Source organism: Mercenaria mercenaria, chromosome 14 (genome assembly GCF_021730395.1).
Source record: "Mercenaria mercenaria strain notata chromosome 14, MADL_Memer_1, whole genome shotgun sequence".
Taxonomy (NCBI): domain Eukaryota; kingdom Metazoa; phylum Mollusca; class Bivalvia; order Venerida; family Veneridae; genus Mercenaria; species Mercenaria mercenaria.
The window spans coordinates 56,900,193-56,927,563 of record NC_069374.1 but is presented as its reverse complement, the minus strand read 5'-3'; the positions used below and the strand labels follow the sequence as shown (position 1 = coordinate 56,927,563).

Here is a 27,371-nt window from a genome sequence, read left to right as displayed (position 1 = left end):
TTTGTAAGCCTGTCAGAATTATCAGTAGGTTGCAAGTTCCAAGTTGACCATATATTGTAAATACACCGCTCGTCACACAAATTTTGAAAATATAGAAATAGCAGACACTTTGTCAGGCAAAAATATCTGATTTTACGGTAACACCCAATGTAATTTTAGTGTTTTTAATGGTGTTGTGTGTAGTTTTTAAAGATGTTAAATTTACATATTTTGTTACTGTTTTAAAAGGAATTTTATTTTTAGGAATAAGTCTGTGATGGAATATATCTTGAAAAGACTGTGATGATATTACCAAAGCTTGAAGCTTATTTATTTCATAAAAAGTGTGCTAAGCACTGAATTTTGTCAAAATGACAGAATTTGTGAAATCCTGCTGTGTGTTCTGAACATGATTGTGTTTGATGTAGGAAAACAGTTGACATGTTAACAGGGCACCTGATGAAAATGTAAAATTTGAATTAAAGAATATTTCTTTTTTTTTAATGTTTCAGGCAATGTTGGTATGTTAAAATACTTGAAGAAACTGTATTGTTTATGAAATGGATTGCTAAAAAAGTAATATTTTGTATTTGGATTTACATGTATTTTAATACAATTTCATAAAAATCTTAACTAACATTTTATAAATTGTTGACTTAAAGCTTTTAACATTTTGATATAGACTTTAATATCTCAAAAGCACAATTTTTTCTTTCCCTTTGTTTACATCTTTGATATAAGCATCTTTTCCATTTAATCCATCTGTAGAAATATTCATTGTCCTGTATGTTTAAATTTTATTGTGAACTTTAGAATAAAAAACAATTTGTAAAGAAATTAATGTTTGTTTTCTCTTATTTTCTATTTCACATGTTTGATGTTGTTCTAAGTATAGCAAACTATAAGACTCTTTCACTGGTTGAAGGTGCGGATGAAAGTATCTGCATGGCTAGCGGGTAACTGTTACAGTTACCAGAGATCTCGAGCCAGATATCCATCTGCACCTTCAAATAGTAATAGATTCTTTTTTATGCATCTACTTGTGCGGGAGGCATATAGTGATTGTCCTGTCCGTTCGTTCGTCCGTCCATACAAGGTTAACCAAATGGGACCGTTTCGTCTAGCACCAATACCCCTAACTAGAATGACTTGATACTAATGCAGATGTAACATGTGACCATTCTTCATCTTCAAACATCACCTGACCTCAGTTTGAACTTTACCTCGTTTTGGACTTCGGTTGCTTTGTATCGACAAGGATGCCACTGGGGGCATCAAGCATTTATTGAACGCAGCTCCTTGTTTTTTTTGCATACCATATTCTTCAATTAAATAAAGACTCATAATGCCTTTGTTTAAAATGTGGCTGCCACATTTTTCATTATGAACATAAAATATATTAATTTCATATTAAATACCGTTTCAGTCCAATATTTATCAAAGGTCAATACTAGAATATTTTATTGAATCATTCTTTTCTGTTTGATTACCTCCCTTTGTGGCTGTAGCTGTAAAAGTTGATGAGCAGTATTAAAAGTGGCACTTTTCTAACCATGATCTGTTTGGACGGCTGTTCTAAACTTCCTTTAGGGTGTCAAGAAGCTAATTATATTCAGCTAGCTTGCAGAAAATCAATGGTTATGCCAGTGAATAACATAGTGGTACCTGGGCACCTTTGGTCATCCCTCCCCTTGCTCTTCAGGCAGGAAAATACTTCGCTATAACTAAGCTAAATAACTTTTAACTATGTTAATTGGTGTAACTTAAAACCATACAGATGTAGTGTTTTTATACCGCCCCCTCCACATATATGCCGGGAACATATAGTGTGGCTGCTGTCCATCCGTCTGTATGTACATTTGTATGTACGTCCCGGAATTGTATGTGTCCAACTCCTCCCACACTATTAGCCTGATTTGCTTTAACCTTTCACAGATAAGCTTGATATGCAGATCTGACCATAAAGGAAGGAACTTTTTGCTGTGATTAGGTTTTACTACAGTGACATTCTGTAACCCATTTTGATAGTAAAGAATAGGCCATTATAGTGAAGAAATTTGGTGTTTTTAACTCCTCATACACTTCTTGAGGGAATGGATTCAAAGTTTTTCAGCTGCACCCCCTTATCTGAATATGACCATAAATGATGAGCTGTGACAATTTTGACTGTGTGTTACATCTCTTTGTTAATTATTTCACAATATAGGGTATCGTGAAGAAATCCTGTGTGCACATGAGTATATACTCATAGCTGAATAGCAACAAATACAATTATAGCTCAGTAGTGCCAGTATCTGAGAGCATAACTTATTTAGAGATGTCGCCTAGTGATTTGGAAATGAACCGTAGTGATTTGGGGCCAGTGGACCTGTCAAGGTCAAGCCATGAATTAACTGAAACATGTACATGAAACTTCATAGGAATATTGCTTTTGGGAGTAGTCCATTTTCTTTTTTGTAGGTGAAGGGGCGATTGGTCAAAGTTCAAGGCCACATTGACTTTGGTTTCCTTTAGAAATATTTATGAGCGAATAATTCTGAGTACGAAACTTCCAGGTAAGCACAATAATTAAAGGGAGTGTACTCTAATAATTGAAAACACGTAAGCAAGTTTTACACAACTATCATGACTTTATTCCTGTAAGATATAAGTTTTCTGACTATGACAACCTTATATTGGCCTGCAGAATAGTGGTATGTACATTATTTTAACAGTCTGTTATACTTCCATATTTTTCTTGTAAATGTGTTAGAACAGGAAGTGACAGTTCATATGATACAGTTAGGTATTTCAGTGACAATTTAAGATACAGACTTTCCATTTCAAAAATGATGCAGATGTGTTCATTAACATTATATCTTTCATAATAATACATTTCAAAAATGATGCAGATGTGTTCATTAACATTATATCTTTCATAATAATACAGTATTTTACCACATAAATTGTTTTACAAAAAAACTACAGCACTTTCAACTTTTGCCTCCCATATTTTGTAGGTCACTATTTTTCATAAAAAATGGTGTAACTAGTTAATTTCAGTGACAAATATTTTAATTCTTGTATTTTTCCGCTAATTATATGTTTAGGTATTGAGCATGATATGGTTTATCATTCCAAGAGTCAGTTAGCAGTTTCTCAGAAATTTTCATATAGATGAAGAAGTAATTATTGGAAGTGGCCACATTTTTCTAATTTTTAACTTATTTTAAAAGAATTTCTGCAAAGTTGTATCACGAAATTCAGAATATTAAGATTAATAAACAAAGTGTTTTGGATGAATTTATTGATTCCTGACTGAGCTAAAGACACTTTCCACTTTAAAAAGCTTTGTTGACAATAAGGGTCAAGGTCATTGAAATACCTAATACAGTGCTTTAGAGTATAGTGGGTAGTAAGCAAGTTATTGTTGCTGAGTGGCTGCTTTCTAATTTCTGACATTTGCAGCCACTGCAATTTGACAGTTTGACCGTCACAATATATAACAAACTATGCGTCGGATAAGTTAGACTATAGCGGGTAGCAAACTAATTTTTCCCGCATGATTCCAATTCAAAGAAATGAAATTAGTAGTTTTTTTTTCGCTATATTAGGCAGAAAATGGCTATTCTTTTCAAAACATTCAGCTTTTGATAGAAATTCATGTGTTTTTTTCTCTCATGCTATTGTTTACATATGTGCTGATTTAGGGTGTACAGGCTATAGTTTTGGTCATTTTTTCCATAATTAGAATTCCATCATTAAAATCCACATCTAAACAAATTTCCCAAGATCTTTTTTCTATAAATCAGAATAATGATATATTCTCTTTTCAAAAACATTCAGCTTATTAAATTTCTATCAAATAGATACTACTTTTAATTCACTGACGTTTTTTTTACATACGCACTGATTTAGTCAGTAAAGGATTTTCATTTCATGACATATAAAAAATAACACAACAAGCAAACATTTAAAATGTATGTCAGAATGTCTGTCTGCATGTCAGTAAAAGAATGATATGAAAATTTATACAATAATTTAAGTCTAAATACAAAATTTATCAACCTATCCTCTGTACCCTAAAATCTGCTATACCCCAAAGCACTGTAGCCTTACTCAATTGACTTATGGATTATTTTATGATCTGATATTGTATATATAGTTGCCACCCCACTATGGGACAGCGACAGTCAAAAGTCATCATGCTGTCTCGAATGATCTCGATTGACTGACTGATAATAAGAAAGAAAATTGATAGTGAATCAAGTGTAGAATTTTAGAAAGGACATAACGTTTTGGATTTGCACTAGTGATCATTATAAAGAAGCTATTATAAAGATAAAACGCAAGATAGAAATTGTGTGCAACTGATATCAAAGCCACCAAAACCATGTTCCTTAATTAAAATTATTAGTGCAATAAAACAACATCAAAACCTTCACATGCAAATGTGCAGGATCGCTAAGTAATATAAATGTGTTATAATTAATATATAAATGTATCATTTAACAACACACTAACGGAGCGCATAATAGATTGCTAATGGAAAGCCATGCATTGCAGACTCCTATCTTTGTTGTTATTGCAGACGAAAGAAGTTGATTGACACTGGATGTTGTCAAGATGATTGATATGTCATACTGAGTTTGTAGGGATCCCATGCTAATACCATTACCTTGTAGGTTTTTTTCTTGACATGTTTAGGGTAACAGTTTTATCAGTTCTTGTGCCCCTCCCCCCACCCCATGAATGGTGGGGGCATATAGATTTGCTCTTGTCCGTCCATCCGTCCGAAGTTCGTGACGCGCCTATCTCAAAAACCATTTGATATAAATTGATGAAACCTTGCATGAGTCTTTATCATGATATGAACTTGCGCACCTACTATTTTTTGTCTGGCTCCGCCTCCTATTTTTAGAGTTATGGCCCCTGAAATAGTCAAAAATGCACATTTTCACCTTGTGACACGCCTAGCTCAAAAAGTATTAGATATAGAGTCATGAAACTTTGCATGAGTCTTTATTGTGATGTGAAATTGCGCACCTCCTATTTTTCATATGGGTCCGCCCCCTGTTTTCAGAGTTATGGCCCCTGAAATAGTCAAAAATGCACATTTTCACCTTGTGAAGTGCCTAGTTCAAAAAGTGTTTCCTATAAATTGATTAAACCTTGTATGAGTCTTTATCATGATATGAACTTGCACACCTCCTATTTTTTTTGTCTGACTCCGCCCCCTATTTTCAGAGTTATGGCCCCTGAAATAGTAAAAAAATGCACATTTTCACCTTGTGATGCACCTAGCTCAAAAAGTATTTCATATAGATCAATGAAACTTTGCACAAGTCTTAATCATGATATGAACTTGCACACCTCCTATTTTTTATTTGGGTCTGCCCCCTATCTTCAGAGTTATGGCCCCAGAAATAGTCAAAAATACACATTTTCACCTTTTGCTGCACCTAGCTCAAAAAGTATTTAATATAAAATTTATGGTTAAAAACTTGCACAGTCTTTATCATGATATTAACTTGCACACCTCTTATTTTTTGGCTGGTTCCACCCCCTATTTTCAAAGTTTTGGCCCCTGAAGTAGTGAAAAAAAATGCACATTTTCACCTAATTATGTGCCTAGCTCATAAAGTATTTAATGTAAATTCAAGAAAACTTCCTTGAGTCTTTATCATGATGTGACCTTGCACACTTGGCATTCTCCTTGAGAATCTTTGCACTTATTACAGAGTTATGGCCCTTGAAATAGCCAAAATAGTGGATTTTTTGTTTGTTATTCTCATAGCTCAAAAAGTATATGGCCTATAATAATGAATCCTTTTCATAAAATGTTTGTTTAGGCAATACCCTATTAAGACTGCCAATGTGTGAATTATTGCCCCTTATTTGTGACAAATGTACCAGTGGGGGGCACATCCTATGTCCTACAGACACATTCTAGTTTTATTGTTGGCATCAGATAAGTTGCAGCTTTTAACATCTTTTGTGCTTTATTTTGTTTCAGAAGTAATTTGGAGATTTGAAATGGATTTGTTTACCAAGTTGGTTCTTGTATACAGTGTGAGGTCAGTGTGCTTGCTCGTTTTCTTGTCAACATTATCATGGAAAGCAATTCTGTATTTCTCAATATTCTTAGGTAAGTGTATAGATAAACTTAAGTGGTTATTAAAGTTTATCATGAACTGGGGCATTGCTTAGTTTAAATTTATATAAAAACACTCTGATGTGTATGAAGGTGTGCAGTGACATGGCTGTATGTTAAATATCAAGTTTGCTGGTTTTGCTGTTATGAACAAAAATGCAGCTGAAAGTCATTTAAAGTTACTTGTGTCTTTTGTCAAGTTTTGTAAAGTTTCTTTTATACTTTTTGTTGCTTTGATTAAATTGTATTATGCATAAGCACAAACTTAATTAGTTGAAAAAATCGCCTTGAAAAAAATCCAGCTTTTTATAGTTACTAAAAAAAATGAACCTTAAAAATTTTTATCCATTGTTTTCGATTTTCAGTTTCTCTTTATTTTCTTCCACTGTTTCCACCAAAATCTCCGAGTGACAAGAAAAGGCCGGCCAAAACCAGAGATATTATGACTGAACTATATCCAGACGCAGAAGATGCTGTACAAGCAAAAATGGTGTCAGATGCCATCGTAAACCTTGTGTCATATGACGCTGAAGACACACCCAGTGTGCAAAGATTTGAGACAATAAAACAGAATTCAAACTGTGTATTTGCCAGGAAAGCTAAATTGTGGGGTTCTCCACCATGGAATTATGAGCTTAACTTAGGTAAAAAGTTTTACTCTCTTGAATTTTGAGAGAAGCTGTCACTGCTGTTTGCAAATTATCATACTGTGATTTTCTCTGAACTTTTGTTTGATCACTTATGTCAGTAGATCAGACCAGTAATTCATCTCTTACAAAACTGAGAAAAAGTATAATTTTAAAGAAATCTTAATGTAACTGCAGCTACTGTACTGTTTCAAACACAAACCTGTTCATTTTTGGCTGTTCCTGAATGTAACATACCTGTACCATCAAGTAGGTAACTTTTCCTCAACAAGCAGGTAAATTTTTCTCACCTATGACATATAGACTGTTGCGAATAAATAACTAGTATAAGGTGATTTTATCTCACATCTTTTGTCTCGCTTTTAAGTCACAGACTGCATTTCATTGCCGGGTGCACATTTTCTTTGACTTAAAAAAAAACAACATGAAAATAATAGTTAACTGAATGATCTCAACCTTGGGTTGGACTTCATTATTTTCCACTTATGGGAGAAGTAGATTAAAAATTAACAATTTTATTTGTATTGCCTTGCTAACTTTGAAACTGTTTTTTCTTTTGTAGATGGAAATATTTATAGGTAAGAAGACATTTACATTTACTGGGATTGACATACCATATACATCTTAATACGTTTTTGTTGTTTTATTTTTGAATATGGCTGGGGTGTTTATTTTGAGAGGGCATCTTTTAGGGAATATATGGTAAGAGACATATTACTTTCCTGACAGTGCTTCTTTTATGATCCAATTACTGTACTGTTTCAAACTTCAATTGTTTTTGACATTTTATATTGTAAAATAGATGATAGTTTATTAAGTGTTTTAATATAGCAGGTCGGGCCTCCATGGCCGAGTGGTTAAGGTCGCTGACTTCAAATCACTTGCCCCTCATTGATGTGGGTTCAAGCCTCACTCGGGGCGTTAAATTCTTCAAGTGAGGAAGCCATCCAGCTGGCTTACGGAAGGTCGGTGGTTCTACCCAGATGTCGGCTCGTGATGAAATAATGCATGGAGGGGCACCTGGGGTCTTCCTCCACCATTAAAAGCTGGAAAGTCGCCATATGACCTATTATGTGTCGGTGTGACGTTAAATCCAACCACAGTAATATAGCAGGTCTCTAAAAACATTTTTCACAGGTTGTTACCTATGCTTCTCAAGTTTACTATCAAGTGTTCCAGTCAAAAACTAGATGCCTTCCTGATAGAGCTACCAGGGAAAATATATGGCGAAAATGTACAGGTAAGACATCGAGTGTAATATCTATGGTTTTATTGGAAACAGGTAAGACATTGAGTATAGTTGTAACAGGTAAGATATTGAGTGTAGTTTCTATGGTCCAGTGGTAACAGGTAAGATATTGAGTGTAGTATCTGGTCCAGTGGTAACAGGTAAGACATTGAGTGTAGTTTCTATGGTCCAGTAGTAACAGGTAAAACATTGTAGTATCTGATCCAGTGGTAACAGGTAAGACATTGAGTGTAGAATCTATGTTTCAGTGGTAACAGGTACAGCATTGGTCCAGTGGTAACTGGTGAGACATTGAATGTAATATCTATGGTTCAGTGGTAACAGGTAAGACATTGAGTGTAGAATCTTGTCCAGTGGTAACTGGTAAGATATTGAGTGTAATGTCTGTGATGCAGTGGTAACAGGTGAGACATTTGAGTGTAGTACCTATGGACCAGTGGTAACAGGTAAGACATTGAGTGTGGTATTAATGGTTCAGTGGTAACAGGTAAGACATTGAGTGTAGAATCTTGTCCAGTGGTAACAGGTAAGATATTGAGTGTAATGTCTGTGATGCAGTGGTAGCAGGTAACACATTGAGTGTAGTATTTATGGACCAGTGGTAACAGGTAAGACATTGAGTGTAGTATTAATGGTTCAGAGTAACAGGTAAGACATTGAATGTAGTATCTATGATCCAGTGGTAAAAGGTAAGACATTGAGTGTAGTATCTATGGTCCAGTGGTTAAAAGGTAAGACATTGAGTGTAGTATCTATGGTCCAGTGGTAAAAGGTAAGACATTGAGTGTAGTATCTATGGTCCAGTGGTTAAAAGGTAAGACATTGAGTGTAGTATCTATGGTTCAGAGTAAAAGGTAAGACATTGAGTGTTGTATCTATGGTCCAGTGGTAAAAGGTAAGACATTGAGTGTAGTATCTATGGTCCAGTGGTTAAAAGGTAAAAATTTTGTAGACATTGATTGGTAGGTATACTAGTTCTATGGTTCAGTAGTAGACAGGGACAGGTTAAAGAAACATTGAGTGTTGTATCTATGGTCAGGGGTTAAAAGGTAAGACATTGAGTGTAGTATCTATGGTTCAGAGGTAAAAGGTTTAGTATGTAGACATTGAGTGTAGTATCTATGGTTCAGGTGGTAAACATGGGTTTATAAGACATTGAGTGTAGTATCTATGGTCCAGTGGTTAAAAGGTAAGACATTGAGTGTTGTATCTATGGTTCAGAGTAAAAGGTAAGACATTGAGTGTAGTATCTATGGTTCAGAGTAAAAGGTAAGACATTGAGTGTAGTAATTATGATCCAGTGGTAAAAGGTAAGACATTGAGTGTAGTATCTATGGTCCAGTGGTTAAAAGGTAAGACATGTTGTATTGTCAGATAATCTATGGTATCAGGCAGGTAAAAGGTAAGACATGAGTGTGTAATTATGGTCCAGTGGTAAAAGGTAAGACATTGAGTGTAGTATCTATGGTCCAGTGGTTAAAAGGTAAGACATTGAGTGTAGTATCTATGGTTCAGAGTAAAAGGTAAGACATGATGGACAGGTAGTGGTGTGTAATCTTGTCAGTGGTAAGGAAACATGAAAGGTCAGGATAACAGGTAAGACATTGAGTGTAGTATCTATGGTCCAGTGGTAACTGGTAAGACATTGGGTGTGGTATTAATGGTTCAGTGGTAACTGGTAAGACATTGAGTGTAGAATCTTTTCCAGTGGTAACAGGTAAGATATTGAGTGTAATGTCTGTGATGCAGTGGTAACAGGTAAGACATCAAGTGTAACATCAGTGGTAACAGGTAAGACATTGAGTGCAGTATCTATGGTCCAGTGGTAACAGGTAAGACATTGAGTGTAGAATCTTTTCCAGTGGTAACAGGTAAGATATTGAGTGTAATGTCTGTGATGCAGTGGTAACAGGTAAGACATCAAGTGTAACATCAGTGGTAACAGGTAAGACATTGAGTGCAGTATCTATGGTCCAGTGGTAACAGGTAAGACATTGAATGTGGTATCTGTGATGCAGTGGTAACAGGTAAGACATTGAATGTAGTATCTGTGATCCAGTGGTAACAGGTAAGACATTGCGTGTAATATCTATTGTGCAGTGGTAACAGGTAAGACATTAACCCTAGTATCTTTGGTCCAGTGGTGACAGGTAAGACATTGAGTGTAATATTAATGGTTCAGTGGTAACAGGTAAGATATTGAGTGTGTGTGTGTATGTGTTCGGGTTTAATGTCTTTTTCAACAATTTTGCAGTCATATAAACGACAGTGTCTACTTGTAGCAGTGAGCACAATGCCAAACTTAATAGTGCTGCCTCACTGGAATATCAGTAGACACGTGACATGATACCCCACCCAGTCACATTATACTGACACCGGGCTGACCAGTCCTAGCACTACCCTCTTAATGCTGAACACCAAGCGAGGAAGCTACAAGTACCATTAATTACGTCTTTGGTATGACGCAGCCAGGGATCGAACCCACGACCTCCCGCACTCGAAGCGGACGCTCTACCACTAGGCCACGGAGGCAGTTAGATATTGAGAGTAGTATCTGGTCCAATGGTAACAACTAAATAGTTTGAAGTGGAGTAAAAATAATAAAATGGTATACAGCTAAAAGATTCCTCTATGTAAAATTTTCCTATGGCAGTATTTCTTTAAACTTTTGAGTACTGACTGAGAATCAAGTTTAAAACGGAAATATGTATTAAAAATTACAGGTACCAGTGCTTGATCTTAAATTATCTGCCCTTGAAAGAACCAGAAATACTAAAAATCCAATTTTCAAGGGCAGATAATTCAAGATTAAGGCAAGGAAACTGTGCATTTTAATTTATATTTCTGTTTTAGTCATCATTTGCATTCAGTATACAAAGTTTAAAGGAATTCGGTCTGTGGGAAAGACCAGGACTTTGAGGTATCGTTTTGTCATGTTCATAGTCAAGGACAGTTGCCACAGTGACTATATTGACATGGGGCAAAATTTTTCTTACGGACTGACTGTGTTTACTGACAGAGAATCAAATCAAAAACAGGAATATAAAATAAAGCAAATCATAGGTACCCAGCCTTGGTCATGAATTGTCTGCCCTTGAAAGTCAGAAAATACTGAAAAATCTATTTTCACGGGCAGATAATTAAAGATCAAGCACCGGTACCTATGAGTTTTAATAAGTAATTCTGTTTTAAACTTGATTCTAAGTCAGTACACAAAGTTTAAAGAAATTATGTCTGTAGGAAAAATTTTGCCTAATATATACATATAGGAAACTGTCAGATGTGTCTTTAAAGCTACCGTATAGCGGGTTATTTCTACGGGGGGAATATTTCTGCGTTTCTGCGGTCTCTTGGTAGAATCGCAAAATTTTTTCCAGCAGAATATTCATCCAGCAAAAATTTGAAACGCAAAAAATCTGCATTATTTTCACCAACGTTGTTTCACGCTATGTTTCCTTAGGTAATCTGTAGTTCACAATGGCATGGTCTAATTATTGGAAATTTCCGTCACCATCTGACAATTACCGATAATGGTATAATTAGGTGTGATGGTCAATCAAAGTCCAAACTGTGAAACCCTCAGAAAACATTTTTCTTCTGTGAATGAAATAAACTGAGTGAATTTCACTTGTGTTATTAATCCCTTGTGAAGATCTTCCAATCTTTACTTTAGAAACCTTTATATAAGCAGTGTAACCGTTATGCCGATATACCGTAGTTTGAAGTTGTTGTTTGTGCAATTGTTGTTAGACTTATATTTTTTCAATTCACATGTTATTATATCCTACAATGTTTTCCTTAAATGCAAAGTTATTTTACAACAGTTACCAGTAATTTAGTTTATTGTTTTCATACGCTATCATTCTCACAACGCCCGATTATGCGAGGAATTACCTCCTCTTTGGCATAAAAACGCAGACACTTCTCTTCCTTTAAATTTTATGTGAAAAAGCAGAAATTAAACACGCAGAAATTTGATTCTCAATTTTTGGGGCCAAAACGCAGAATATCTTGACCGCAGAAATAACCCGCTATACGGTAGTTAATAACTGAACTTCTGCATGACATACTGTGCAGAAATAGAAGAGATTGTAATTACTGTATTCAAGCTTAGATGTTTCTTTAGTGGCTTAAATGATATTTTTTGACTTTTTAATACCATTTTAGTTTACTTTTCCTTAGTTTATTATTTTTTTTTTTTTTGACTTTTTAATAACATTGTAGGTTACTTCTATTCTTAAAAATTTTACTTCTTTTTTTTTTACAGGATTTCGGAGATGGTATCTATAAAGTGCTGAAAGTTATATCTGACAATGATCCAGCTAAGATACACTGTATGAACAAGTCATATATTGACAAAAGAGGCTGGGTCTTTGAGTTCAATAAAGTTACATTTTTTATAACAACATTTGCTCCATTTTACCCCGAAAATCATCCGAGATACGCCTTCGGGGCAAAAGATTGTTATATTCTTTTACAACCGGAGATGTCTTTCGCATTCCATGATCTTCCACCAGACACAACAGAAACAAACTGGGACCAACCACAGACTGTCAGGGACAAAATACGTGTAGCATTCAAGGATGCTGGAAGGTCGTATTACATTCCAGATTCTGTGTATAGCCCAATGGTGTTTGAAATTCTTAGACCAATAAGTGAACAAGATTCAAGTTACGAGTGGTGGAAAAGTGGAAAGAAATGCAAATAGAAATGTGGGAGATTTAATTAAAGCATAATTGTTTCATTTCATCCTGAAAGTTGTCATGGATACGTAAAACATTTCAAGTAGTGTGCACTGATTGAGACAGTTTACGACTATAGGAATATGTTTTAAGGTCTTTCAGCTTGATAAAGGAGTGTAAGTTGAACTATGGTCATAATAATAGCCAGTTAGAACAACACCTTACCTCATGTAACAGCCAGTTTCATATTCAAACATTTTTTAGCCCACCATCATCAGATGGTGGGCTATTCAAATCACTCTGCGTCCGTGGTCCGTCGTCCTTCCGTCCGTCAGTCCTTCCGTCCGTTAACAATTTCTCGTTATCTCATCTCCTCAGAAACTACCAGGGGGATTTTGACCAAACTTTGTCAGAATGATGTATTGGTACCCTAGTTGTGTCCCCCTGAAAATCAGACTGGTTCAACAATTTTTTAGTAAGTTATGGTCCTTTGTTTATTTCTATAATTTACATAGATTTATATAGGGAAAAACTTTGAAAATCTTCTTGGCCAAAACCACAGAGCCTAGGGCTTTGATATTTGGTATGAAGCATCATCTGGTGGTCCTCTACCAAGATGATTCAAAATATTTCCTTGGGGTCTAATATGGCCCCGCCCTGGGGGTCACATGGTTTATATAGACTTATATAGGGAAAAACTTTGAAAAACCTCTTGTTCAAAACAACAGGGCCTAGGGCTTTAATATTTTGTATATGACATCATCTAGTGGTCTTCTACTAAGATTGTTCAAATTATCCCCCTAGGGTCAAATATGGCTCCGCTCCGGGGGTCACATGGTTTACATAGACTTACATAGGGAAAAACATTGAAAATTTTCTTGTCCAAACCACAAAGCCTAGGGCTTTGGCATTTGTAATGTAGCATCATCTAGTGGTTCTCTACCAAGTTTGTTCAAATTATCCCCCTAGAGTCAAATATGGCCCCGCCCTGGGGGGTCACATGGTTCATATAGACATATATAGGGAAAAGATTTTAAAATCTTCTTGTCAATAACCTACAACATTCAAATTTGGACCACATGTATGGTTTTGAGTGGCAAGATGAACCTTGACATGAGTTGACCTTGATTTTGACCTAGTGACCTACTTTCACATTTCTGTAGCTACAGCCTTTAAATTTGGACCACTTGCAGTTTTGTGCACTGAAAAAAACTTTGACCTTGACTTTGACCTAGTGACCTACTTTCACATTTTTGAAGGTACAGGCTTCAAATTTGGACCACATGCATAGTTTCGTATCCCGAATTGGAATTTGACCTTGATTTTGACCTACTGACCTACTTTCACATTTCTCAAGCTACAGCCTTCAAATTTGGACCACATGCATAGTTTTGTGTACCGAAACAAACTTTGACCTTTACATTGACCTAGTGACCTACTTTCACATTTTTGAAGGTACAGGCTTCAAATTTGGAACACATGCATAGTTCTGTGTTCTGAAATAAAATTTGACCTTGATTTTGACCTAGTGACCTACTTTCACATTTCTCGAGCTACAGCCTTCAAATTTGGACCACATGCATAGTTTTGTGTACCGAAATGAACTTTGACCTTAAGATTGACCTAGTGACCTACTTTCACATTTCTGTAGCTACAGGCTTCAAATTTAGACCACATGCATAGGATTGTGTACCGAAACAAACTTTGACCTTGACATTGACCTAGTGACCTACTTTCACATTTTTGAAGGTACAGGCTTTAAATTTGGACCACATGCATAAATTTGTGTTCTGAAGTGTAATTTGACCTTGATTTTGACCTAGTGACCTACTTTCACATTTCGTCCTTGAAATTGATCTAGTGACCTACTTTCACATTTCTCAAGCTACAGCTTTCGAATTTGGACCACATGCAAAGTGTTGTGTACGGAAATGAAATTTGACCTTGAGCTAGTCAGTAAGTCTTGAAATTTGGAACACTCAAAAATGGCACATTGGTGGGCGCCAAGATCACTCTGTGATCTCTTGTCATATATGTTTTTAGAAACAAATTGTAATGAGAAAAACCTTTGTTTTAGGTTTAAAGCTGTTTCTCGGGGCAGTTAAGTTAACCAGTGTTCCCGGATTATGTACCAGTACAAACTGTTCTCCACAAGTAACTGTCAACTTCCCTACATGAATCAGAGGTGGAGGACAAATGATTTCAGACACAATGTCTTATCAAATTGCCACAGAGATCATACACCTCAACAAAGGATTGAACTTGCAACCCAACGATCAGTAAATCTGTGCACTCCCTATTGAGCTAAGACAGCAGGCTATGAGGAAAAACACGGAACAAATATAAACAGTTTGTTTGTGATTTATTTGCTATTTATATGAAACAACAATTTGAAGAAGATCACTGTATTATGATATACTAATAGGGAGTACACTATCAGATATCAGACAAGGATCTGTGGTTGTATGTAGAGGTATATTACATCCAGTCATAACAAAAATAAACGTAAAGATAGAATTCATATAACAATTTATCATGTTAATACATTTAGTTCAATTGTAATATAAACGTTTTTTTTTTTTTTTAAATGCATGAACTGTGGTAAAATCAGAAAATTTCGCAAGAGTTTTATTTTTGTTATAATCGCTCACAGGTGCAGTCCATTTTCATGAAAATAAATACTCACAAAAGTTCTCTTGTAATAAAATACTACTGTATGTTTAATGCTTTGGCCATTATAATGTGAATTTTTTATCAACCTATGTCAAACATAGCAAACTTTTAGCCTTGTGAAAATACCTGATTTTACAGAAAATCAAAAAAAAATATGTTTTGTAGCAAAATAGGATCTGTATCAATACAAAACTGGCTTAGAACATTTAACTTTTATAAAAATACCTATATACTGTCGAATCAGTATTATTTTTATGGGTTTCACTGTCCGGTTGATCCAGAAAATTAAACACCAACAAATATTTGAAAACACCAATTTAAACCCCCTCTAAATTACAATTTTTGGTCAGAACAACAAACTTTTCTGCCCATAAAATTAAATGACTTCACAGTAAGTCATTTAAGTGATGTATAATGCTTTGTTAACCCTTACCATGCTAAATTTCTATAATGGACTGGTCCATCTTTCAATTTGGGCAGTACCATTTATCATTTGAAGGGGAGTTTACTGAAAATTTACTGACTGAACAGCGAACAGTGTAGACCATGATCAGACTGCAAGGATGTGCAGGCTGATCTTGGTCTGCACTGGTCGCAAAGGCAGAATCATCTGCCGCCAGCAGGCTAAGGGTTAAGTTTTAGTCACTAAAATTATCAAAAGTTTGTATCTGTTTGCTATATTTAGAAAGTTCATAAACCTATACATGTTTGGAAAAGTCTCTTGAAAAAAAGTTTCCAACAGATAAAACAAAACTGAACCTACAAAAAAAAAGACACAAGTTACTAAAAGGATAAAATATTTCACCTATTACCATTTTTTGAACCAGGCTTACAGCTAGTGGTAATCCCCAATACCTGAAAGTTTTATTGCATTTTGTTAACTGTTACCTGCTTGGAGGAGCTTTTTGTGAAATGTCTGCATTACAAGGCAGAAAAAAATAATTTAAAACCTTATAATTCTTTCTATTCTCTTAAAACCAATGGATTAAATTTGATAATATACAGACTTCTTCGTTTTTTTCTTTTCTTATTATTCTTTAATTTAAATCTGAATGAGCAGACTCGCCATGATATGTGGGACGCCATACATATCTGCCACCTTAGATGACTGTAAAGTTGATCTTGTTCTCATGAGATTCTCAAGTGCTTTGTAACAGAAAATCAAACTTGTAATCCACAGCTTTTAAACAAATTTTGGCCCATTACAGACATTAACTTTAAAAAAGCTTTAAAAAAAACATTTTAACAGGATTTATTTTCCTATTCAACAAAGAAAAATTCTGTCATAGTGTTAAATGTCATAGCAGCTCGCTGGGAAGAACAAGAGCTGTCTCCATAGGATGACATATGCCCCCAATGGCACTTTGAATGAGTAGTTATGGCCGATGTTAGAGTTTAGGACCTTTGACCTACGGAGCTGGGTCTTGCGCACGACACGTCTTCTTACTGTGTCACACATTTCATGCGAAGTTATTTTAAAATCCATGCATGAATGACAAAGATATGGACCGGACACGCCCATCAATGCACTATCATGAAAAATGACCTTTAACGTCTAAGTGTGACCTTGACCTTTGAGCTACAGACCTGGGTCTTGTGCACGACACGTCGTCTTACTGTGGTACACATTCATGCCAAGTTATTTGAAAATCCATCAATGGATGACAAAGATATGAACCGGACATGCCCATCAATGCACTATCCTTTAACATCTAAGTGTGACCTTGACCTTTGAGCTACGGACCTGGGTCTTGCGCGCGACACGTCGTCTTACTGTGGTACACATTCATGCCAAGTTATTTGAAAATCCATCCATGGTTGACAAAGATATGGACCGGACACGCCCATCAATGCACTATCCTTTAATGTCTAAGTGTGACCTTGACCTTTGAGCTACGGACCTGGGTCTTGCGCGCGACACGTCGTCTTACTGTGGTACACATTCATGCCAAGTTATTTGAAAATCCATCCATCGATGACAAAGACATGGACCGGACATGAAAATTGCGGACAGACTGACAGACCGACAGACTGACAGACCGACAGACAGTTCAAAAACTATATGCCTCCCTTCGGGGGCATAAAAAAAGACACAAGACATGCACATATTCTGTGATTTGCTTTGGAATACTATCGCTGTATGTCTTTCAAATATATTCTGTTTTTATTACATCACTCTGCTCATACTGTGCCCTCATGATATGAAAATATCAGTGCAGAAACAATTTTTTAAATATCAGTACAGAAACATCTTTTTTTTTAATTGTAAGGATTTTTCCCCCTGCTGTTTATGCAAGAGTAAACCGTTCCTTTTAATGCAGACAATTAACATTAAAGACTCTTCACCACAAAAAATCATTTAACATTGTACAGAAAGGAATCAGTAGAACCTGTACTTTCCCAATCACAAATATCATATTCACTTAAAGAGAGAGATAAATTTTACCATGGACAAAAACCTCTACTTTTTAAAGGTAAATAAGTGTATTCTTTAATTGAAAAACATTTAATTCCTTTCATATGTTAATCTAAAATAAGAACATGACTCAAATTCCCTACAGCAATTACCTCCCCTGTTGGTACACTGATGTCACAAATACTGTGCAGTGATGAAAAACCACGCAATTGTTGCACAGACATTTTCTTTCTCATCAGAGATTTTGTATATGTTATCACTAGGTCATACAGTAGCCTTATTTCTCTGGACAGTGTCAAAAAACTAAGATCTTAAAATCTTAAATCAAATGAAAAATTTGATTCTACAAATGGGAGGGGAGACTAATGTGCATGAGACTGCAGTTGACTGATACAAAGTTCTATTTGCTAAATAATCCACTGTTGAAAAAGATTATTTGTTAAAGACCTATCATATGTTTTTTTTCTGTTATGTAAAAAAGAAAACTGAAGTTGAAAAACAACAAAATGAAATTGCTACATAAATTATAAATGAACAAGAGTGCCAGATTGTCACAATATACGCCCATCACAGCAAATTTCTTTACTCTAGCACCTGTATTTGCAAATGGAATTTTAATTTTGTGGTTGTTTAGTAATCATTGTAAGTCATTTGTTTTTCTAAGTCCACAAAATAACTCCTTACCAGGTAGAGATACCTTAAAATACACCTAAAATTTGAAAGTAACATCTATGTTGTACCACAGAAAAGTGGTCTTGTTTTTTCCCTACGGTCAATTATAAAAAAGTTACAATATAAGTTATTTATAGTAACAACTAAGGGAAGATAATCTTACAAAAAAAAAAAAAAAAAAAAAAAAAATATCAAAAAAAAAAATTGTAAGTCCACACAAAAATCTTTACCAGGTAGAGATTGGTCAAAATACACCTCATAATTGGATGTAGCATGCATGTTGTACTACAGAAAAGTGGTCTTGATTTTTCCCTACGACTAGTAATGAAAAAGTTACAATATAAGCTATTTATAGTAACAACAAAGGGAAGTAATTCTAAAGAAAGGAACTGCGCATGACACTTCATCTCATGATGATAATTGTGCCAAGTTACATCAAAATCCCTCCATGCATGAAGAAGAAATGCTTCGGACAGTCATTCTTGTATCTGACCTTTGGCCTCTAAGTGTGACCTTGACCTTTGACCTAGGGACCTGGTTCTTGCGCATGACAATCCGCCTCGTGGTGGTGAACATTTGTGCAAAGTTATATCAAAATCCCTCTATGCATGAAGAAGAAATGCTCCGGACAAGGTTTTCATTCTTGTATCTTTTGACCTCTAAGTGTGACCTTGACCTTTGACCTAGGGACCTGGTTCTTGCGCATGACACTCCGCCTGGTGGTGGTGAACACTTGTGCAAAGTTATATCAAAATCCCTCTATGCATGAAAAAGAAATGCTCCGGACAAGGTTTTCATTCTTGTATCCTTTGGCCTCTAAGTGTGACCTTGACCTTTGACCTAGGGACCTGGTTCTTGCGCATGACACTCCGCCTCGTGGTGGTGAACATTTGTGCAAAGTTATATCAAAATCCCTCTATGCATGAAAAAGAAATGCTCCGGACAAGGTTTTCATTCTTGTATCCTTTGACCTCTAAGTGTGACCTTGACCTTAGACCTAGGGACCTGGTTCTTGCGCATGACACTCCGCCTCGTGGTGGTGAACATTTGTGCCAAGTTATATCAAAATCCCTCCATGCATGAAGAAGATATGCTCTGGACAAAGTCATTCTTGAATTTGACCTTTGACCTCTAAGTGTGACCTTGACCTTAGACCTAGGGACCTGGTTTTTGCACATGACACTCCGTCTCATGATGGTGAACAACTGTGCCAAGTTTCATCAAAATCCCTTCATGCATGTAGAAGATATGCTCCGGACAAAGTCTGTGGACGCCGCCCGCCCGCCCGCCAGGGGCGTTTCCATAATACGTCAAGTTTTTCAAACGGGCGTATAAAAATGACAAAAAATAAAGTGTTAAAAACCAAAAGTATATATTTGCACATAATGCAGTAAAAATAATGCACAGAAAAAAGGCTAAAGCGCTCAGTGACTAGCTTAGAAAATGCAACTGAGCCACACCATGATAAAACCAATATAGTGCATTTGCGACCAGCATGGATCCAGACTGTTCGCTAATGGTTTCTCTAATTGCAAAGCGAACAGTATGGATCTTGACCAGACTGTGCAGATGCGCAGGCTGGTCTGGGTCCATGCTGGTCGCAAATGCACTATGTTGGTTTTCTCATGGTGCAGCTCAAATTGTGTTTTTCAGGAATTTTATACATTTTAATAAAGTCGATGAGCCAAATAACACCAAGAACTTTCAAAAAATAAGCTTGTTGCTATAATATTTTGTTGAAATAAATACAAAACGAGGAAGAACACACATATTAATTTTATATATATTATCTAAACCCATTTTTTTTGCTCTCATTGCAGATATTCTCAATGTGGTGTGAACAGAATATAAACTGTTACAACAAGTGTGGAATCAATGAAAATTTCAAAGATGATTAACCAGTACAAAAATGTATATCAATCATTTAACCCGATTTTTAAATAGCTATCTGTTTTATTGGCATTCAAATATAAAATATATTTCTCTCATGTGAACAATGGTTGGTTAATTTTTTACCATTCTGTTATACGAAATGATTACAACCGAACTTTGTTAACTTGAACTCATCAGAACTGAACACTTTGCTCGAGTTATCGGTAGACCTGGCGATGAGTTCAAGTGAAGGGTCGTGTTTCAATTATCCAAGTTCAAGCAAGCGAAGTTTGACTGTAATAATTTCGTATAATAGAATGGTAAAAAATAACCTGAGTCACTGTTGACCTGAGAAAAATATTTAGCTTATTTTGGTTCATTATTTCAACTTCAGATTTCATCTAAAGTATCAAAATGTTTTGCTAATAATCAGGTCAACAACCATACAGCCACTGGCAAAATTTCATTGATTTTTCCAGTTTTTCTGAGTTTAAACCATTGTGTTTTCAAGAAAACTCCAGATTCCTACTTGTAATTTAAAATGCTAAACTGTAAAAGGCGTTATTCTAAACAAATTTTTCTCTGCTTATATATGTGCAAAATTCAAGCCATATGTACTAAGTTGCCAAAAAAGCAGCCAAAAAATGTATAATGTGATAGCTACAAAAATAAAATTCTACATACAGAAAAAAAAAATGTACAAATGCACAACAGAATTATAAACACATGTCAGACTTAAGCTTGCAAATGAATAAAAAGAAAAGAAAAAAAATACAAAAATATGGAGTATTTATAGCTAACAGAGATCATTTTAAAATTGATCCCCAAATATAACATGAAAATGCTACATAGAATTTGTAAAATGTTTGTAACACACACCTGGAACAAAACATAAACAATGATTCTTAAACTAGAACATAAAACAAAGTGTCTATTTAAAAAGTGAAATGAAAAGTAGAAACATGAAACAAATTTTAAGTACTTCAAATTTGTGAACAAAAGCTGTTTTGTAAAACACATATACCTCTGACCTAGTTTTTGACCGCACGTGACCCAGTTTCGAACTTGACCTAGATACTTGAGCTACTGACCATATGCTATCAACCTACCAGTTTGAGATAGGTTGGCCCTCAAGTGCTCCATATATTGATCGGAAACCATTTTATCACTTTGCCTTGACCTTTGCCCTACTGACCCCAAAAGCATTAAGGTTCATCTACAGACCACAGGCAATAATTTTATCCTGTTCAAAAGCAGCATGTGAAAGCATACTTTATTACTGGGCAGGAACTTTTCAATCTCAATGTCGGTGTGACCTTGACCTACTGACAAAAGCAATCATGGCAGCAGGCCAAAGAGTTCTTTGTTATTAAGCAGAATACATTTTCATTCTTAAGGTCACTGTGACCTTGACCTTTGACCATGACAATTATTCTATGATGTTTGATAAATATACATGTAGGCCAAATATCTCTCTAACTACTGACCAGAAACACATTTCAGTCTTGAATTATGACCCTGACCTTTGACCTACTGACCCCAAAGAATTAATGTCATCTACTGACTTGCTCAAATTTCAATGTTTTGTTTTTCTCTGAATTATCAGGAATGTAACAAAGGGTAAAATTATCATTCTTGGATATTGTAATGCTATCCAAAGGTTTATAGCATTTCATCTGTATTGTGCTACAGTGGTCGCTACATTTTGCCAATCTTTTCTCAGGCATGTATTTTTTTCCATTCGTTGAATTAGCCTGAAAAATTAAAAATTGGTCAAAAAAATGAGAAACGGGCAAATTTCAAAGTCCTGTTCATAGGACCTTCCTAAGTAGTAGTACAAATTGGAATTTTTCCCAAAAGTAGTACTGAACTGACTTTAGTTTTGGAACTGAAGACGGCATGCTGGAGGACAGAGAGACATCTGACTTCCTTTTCGCTATAGTAGATATTACAATTATGTAGATGTTAACATTGACGACTACACCAAAGATAACTTTTTATTACCATAAAATAAAATAACCATGATTCAAATGCAACAGAATGATCAGTGATCAAAGTGTTTAAGGTTAACACATATATTATGTTAAACCCTGGTATTCCTTATAAACGTGCTTAACAATCTATTTATTTCTATCACAGTGCCCAAAACATTTAACAATTTCTACAGTGAGGTTTTGTACTAACAATATTTCTAAGGTAAGTTATCATGGTTTTGGAATAGGGTTAACAACAGGGTTACAAAACTTAAACACAACAAATTTACAACATTAACTGCACTCGTTAAGACAACAATAAAGTGAATTTATTTTTCTTTTACTTAAAACAACATTTAATTAGAATCACAGGCTATTTCTCAACAATCAAGGGCCATAACTCTTAGAATACTAGTCCAAACTGGCTGGTTACCAAGCTTGACATAAAATACAGTAACAGAGAAAAAAGGTAAGGGTAAATTTCATGAAAAAAATATTCTCATGAGCCATAACAAATCTCTTAGGTTATTGAGCAGACACTGTGAAGTGGGCATATATAAATTTAAGTAACAACAAAAGGCAATGGTACTAGTTTTAGATCATCTCGTGCAGTCTTGGATCTTTTTTAACCTTGGCAAAAATAGTAACCCAAGTAAAGACTTGGTACAAGACAAAGACAGGTTATTTGAAAACGAGGGCTTTCTTTAAAATTCTGGTCACTACTTTTCTGTTTTTCTGAACAAGGTTTCCATTTTTAAGAAACATCAGATAATCAGAAGTAAGCAATTCACTCGTAGTGTCCGTCACATTAACAAGAATTTGTGACTACAAAAACCCTGTGTCTACCTTGTTGTAAGGCTTATAAATGCTCAAAAAGAAATTCACAGTATTACCTGGTATACCATATATTCCCTTATCAATGCCCCATTAGCGTTACTTTTTGCAAGATGGGGGCATTTATTATGGAGCAAAAAAATTATTTTAAACCACTGGACTGAGAAGTGAGGTTTTGATACACTGAAAGTGTATCTGCCAGCAATTTTTGCGTAAATTTGGACATTAATGGATTAAACAAAAAATAAATAAAAAATGTCAGAATGGTGTGCTGAATCACTTTATTTACCATAAATATTATCAGGAAGGGGGAGGGGGTGCATTAAATAGAGGAAGCATTAATAAGGGAATATATGGTAGTAACATCAGACTACTAGCATAAAATATTTCGGTACCATTTACCATTTAATCACAGGAATAGAAAGGCAACTTATATCTTTTGTATCACAAGTACTGATTTCAGAAAAGCACCAAAGAAATGCACTGCCTGCAGTTCTTCTCAAGTATAAAACTGGGACTAAACAGGAACATGTCTAAAACACTGTTATACCACAACAATTACAGTCGAACTTCGTTGGCTCGAACTCGGATCTTTCGAACACTCGGGATCTCTCGAACTCTTCGCCCGGTCCCGAATTTATTCCTTCTTTATTCTATATAGTTCTACCTCGGATCGCTCGAACTTCGAAAATTCGAACTCTCGAACTCATTTGGTGGTCCCCTAGGCGTAATTACAGTGATAATTACACCTATTCAGTCGAACAGACAACTTGTCGCCAGAATGGCTTGTGTTTACAAAGTTGTTCACACCGCTGCCTAACATTTGCCAAGCTTCCCCTTTAACCGGCGCGAGCGTAATTTTCACACGCTTACGTAATTAGCGTCGGTATACGACAAACAAATTAAATAAAGTGACTTTCGTTCACTGCAATGCTTCAATTGGCTTTGATTTATACGAATAGGATTATTTAAAATAATTTAGCGATGACTGTCTTTATTTTTTCTGCATAAGAACGGGAGATCCGATGTCAACTTTCATACTGCTTTAGATATCTAAGTCGGCTACTTGAAAGCAATATATTTGATAATATTTGTACTGGACTATGATTCATAAAGGTTTGCTATTCATTTCATGTTGTCTTCACCAAATTCTTAATAATCATATCAGTGTTTTATCTGTGTCTTTTTTTCGTATCTATGTCATGTTTGAAAATCAATAATTAAATCCTGTTTCAGCGTTCGATTTTTATTTATCATCGTATCATGCACACATTTAGGCACAAAATGAAAATATATTATGATGTAAGGTTTGTAACACATCATGCCCTCGAATTTTCAAATTCAAAATGACCGCCATTTTTGGATGGCTCGAATAACGGAAAACTCGAACTAATTTCCACGGGACCCTCGAGTTCGAGCCATCTAAGTTCGACTGTATGAAAAATAATTTTTCTCCCTAAAATCATGGGCACCTTACCATTCATTAACAATATACTTAGTAATAAAAACAAGTTTTTTATTATTGAAAAAACTGTTAACAAGTCAGAAAAAGGTGATACACTGCACAAAAAAGTCATGTAAAAATGTTCGTTTTTTTTTTGGGGGGGGGGGGGGTTTGTTTAAACCATTGAAAAGTCCTAAGGAACCAATTTTTTTCTGTGAAAATATCTTATGTTGTATTAATTTGTTGAAAGATATTATTTCTATACACAGAAACAAAGAAATATCTTTTATATGCTTCTATCTCTAACACACAGTTGATTCTGCTTGAACGCAACAAAAGCAATGACAGTTTATTGCTCTACAGCTTGACAAACATTTCTACAAGCAATGAAAAGACAAAAAAATAAATTATTTAGAGTTTGACAAAACTTCATATTTCTCCATTAAGTAAGTGTCTAAAATACATAGTAATAATGAACAATTAACATTTTGTAACAAAGTTATGATGTACACAATTCAAATGGTAATGTAACATAAAACAAGAGCTTGTTATAGAACACATACTAGTATACCCCAAGATAGCCTACCATGTAGGTTTGAGTTTCAAGGTTGCTGTGACCTTGACCTTTCACCTAACACAAAATAGTTTAACTACTGTCCACAGCCAATCATCCTGAAAGTGTAATGGCCATACACTAACGCTAAGTTTAGTTATTGGTCTGTAACATTTTCATTGACCAGGCCACGGTTACCTTGTCGTTTGACTTACTGATCACTAAAACTATATTGGTCATCTATTTACTAGTCAGGCATGGTGTTAGTCTCTCGGTCACCAAGACCTTGCTCCCTGTCCTAGTGACCTAATAAACAAGTCACTGAATGATCACAGGCAATCATCTTTTGTTGAACTTTGCCTGTCACTGGCCCAAAGGTTCTCCTGTTATTGGTCAGAAGCCATCTGATATACAGACGGACCAATCAACACAAGCAAAGCAACTATATCCTCTCATCTATGACATAGAAACTACATAATTGTACATTAAGCATGATCTGGAACAACAAATAACTTATTTTCAATTGTTCATATATACATGTATCTTAGTGGCACACACATTTTTCTACTCCGGCTAAGACATTTATGGCAGGGACATTGACCAATACAATAGCTGAAGACAAGTATTAAGGCAAGTGACATAAGGCTGTGCATGTATTTCACATTCTGGATTACAAAAGCAACAACAATAACAGATCTGTAAGTCAGTCTATTTCTATCAAACTTGATACATGTATGCCTTAAATTCTGTTCAGCACAGCAGATTTTACAGTTTTATACAATATTCTTAAATGACCTATGTTTGCTGGGTATGCAGTCATGTATCAACTGGAATATCAATTTTCAATTTGATCCACCAATAACTTCTATTCTCCCACAACAGATTTTATGTGATTTGCTGTCTTATTTGCTAGACCCAGGCACACAGGAGAAACATAATTTCTGTATCGAACTTAGAATCCAGACTTCATTTCAAAGTTTGATAGAATAAGTACTGGCTGTACCTAGTCACCTTAACCATAACAAATTGAACTTAACTAATGTTTCCCAAACTTTCCATTCTTTTGTAGATCAGCTTTTGAAGGACTTTCATCCTTTATTCAGATGTTTTATACTCTAATATCACATGTTTAGTTCTGACTTGAACACTGCCTTTAAAGTTATCAAATTAATCACTGCAGACCATACATTATCAATTTCCTAATCAACAAAACAGTCTTCTACAAATATATACACATTTATCACAATATAAGGGGAGGGAATCTCATCTTGAAGGCAGTCTGGCGTGCAGCAAAAGCGTGTTGTTCTAATGTTCTATACTACTGCTATTTATTACGCTTTAACTTCTCGGGATTGTTTGACGCCATGTTTGTAAAGTCTCGAAATACATCATTGAATGTTTCATCACCTGTAGAAAATACACGAAGAAAATAAATAAGGAGAATTAACTCAAAGCTGCACATGAGTTATCATCTTTTACTGGTGCCTTAAAACTGATCATTTTTCGGCAATAACCGGCAATGATGAATGGGTTTTAAGTGAAATAGACACAATTTGGGTCTTATGACAACTTCCCCACTTTAATGGCAGAAGGAGACACCAGATTTCCCTCTGGACAGTATTTCAGGTGTTATCCTGCACCACTAGGACCACAATATCTAGATGGCTGTCTCTCTCACATGACAACCAGAGAGACTTCTATAACAACCTCAGAGACTTCTATAACAACCTCAGAGACTTCAGAGATGAGGAGCAAAAGAAAGTAAGTGACCTCAACTACTTTGTCACAGAGGCCCAAGAATGAAAATAATCAAGAGAATTAATAAGTATATGTATTTAGTAAACCATTTAAATGTCATTGATTGAGGTCATCATTACTGTGCAGTGTTGTTACCACATTGTTCCAAGAACTCTGGTAACTTTTTCTAGCTTTTGGAGGTGGCGGAAGACTCAAGGTGCTCCTCTGGATGATACCCCGTCTGCTCCCAAATTTTCAGTATAGTTTGATTTTGTTTGAGCTCACACCAACAGTTACAATCATATTGTGACTTTTCAGTTTTATTGGCATAGGAAGACCCAAGCAAACTATTCAAGGCAAGTTACTGATACTTTGAAAACCTTTCTTATATTTCAAGTATCGGACTGGTTGTTTCAGAGCACTTTTTCAAACTGACTAAAAATGAATCTGCAGTTATAAAGACTGGTTTCCAAACTAATATCAATAACCTTGAAGCAGATGGGCACT

At 35.3% G+C, this 27,371-nt stretch overlaps 2 protein-coding genes across 3 annotated transcripts in view; one reads left to right on the top strand and one right to left on the bottom strand.

Moving 5' to 3' along the window:
- Window positions 1-2,535: 2,535 nt before the first annotated feature.
- On the top strand, window positions 2,536-16,369 carry LOC123527890 (uncharacterized). Of its 2 annotated transcripts, none has more exons than XM_045307608.2 (6): window positions 2,536-2,672; window positions 5,975-6,106; window positions 6,478-6,756; window positions 7,322-7,337; window positions 7,897-7,999; window positions 12,276-16,369. In XM_045307608.2, exons 2-6 carry the CDS (start codon window positions 5,995-5,997, stop codon window positions 12,714-12,716), a joined length of 951 nt encoding a protein of 316 aa, XP_045163543.2. In that variant the 5' UTR covers window positions 2,536-2,672; window positions 5,975-5,994; the 3' UTR covers window positions 12,717-16,369. The 2 variants fall into 2 exon arrangements, with proteins under 2 accessions (XP_045163543.2, XP_053379555.1); XM_053523580.1 differs by lacking the exon at window positions 2,536-2,672 and adding an exon at window positions 4,541-4,639.
- Window positions 15,036-27,371, bottom strand: part of LOC123527892 (arf-GAP with coiled-coil, ANK repeat and PH domain-containing protein 2-like) — a 93,907-nt gene continuing 81,571 nt past the window's right edge. Inside the window, exon 23 of the mRNA XM_053522649.1 lies at window positions 15,036-26,534. Within this exon, the coding sequence (XP_053378624.1) occupies window positions 26,452-26,534 (83 nt within the window). The 3' untranslated portion in view covers window positions 15,036-26,451. The remainder of the gene's footprint in view (window positions 26,535-27,371) is intronic.

Coding starts and splice junctions, on each gene's coding strand:
- LOC123527890 (XM_045307608.2), top strand. CDS start 5,995: ATGGATTTGTTTACCAAGTTGGTTCTTGTATACAGTGTGAGGTCAGTG. Junction 6,107..6,477: donor GTATTTCTCAATATTCTTAG/GTAAGTGTATAG, acceptor TTCGATTTTCAG/TTTCTCTTTATTTTCTTCCA. Junction 8,000..12,275: donor TATATGGCGAAAATGTACAG/GTAAGACATCGA, acceptor TTTTTTTTACAG/GATTTCGGAGATGGTATCTA.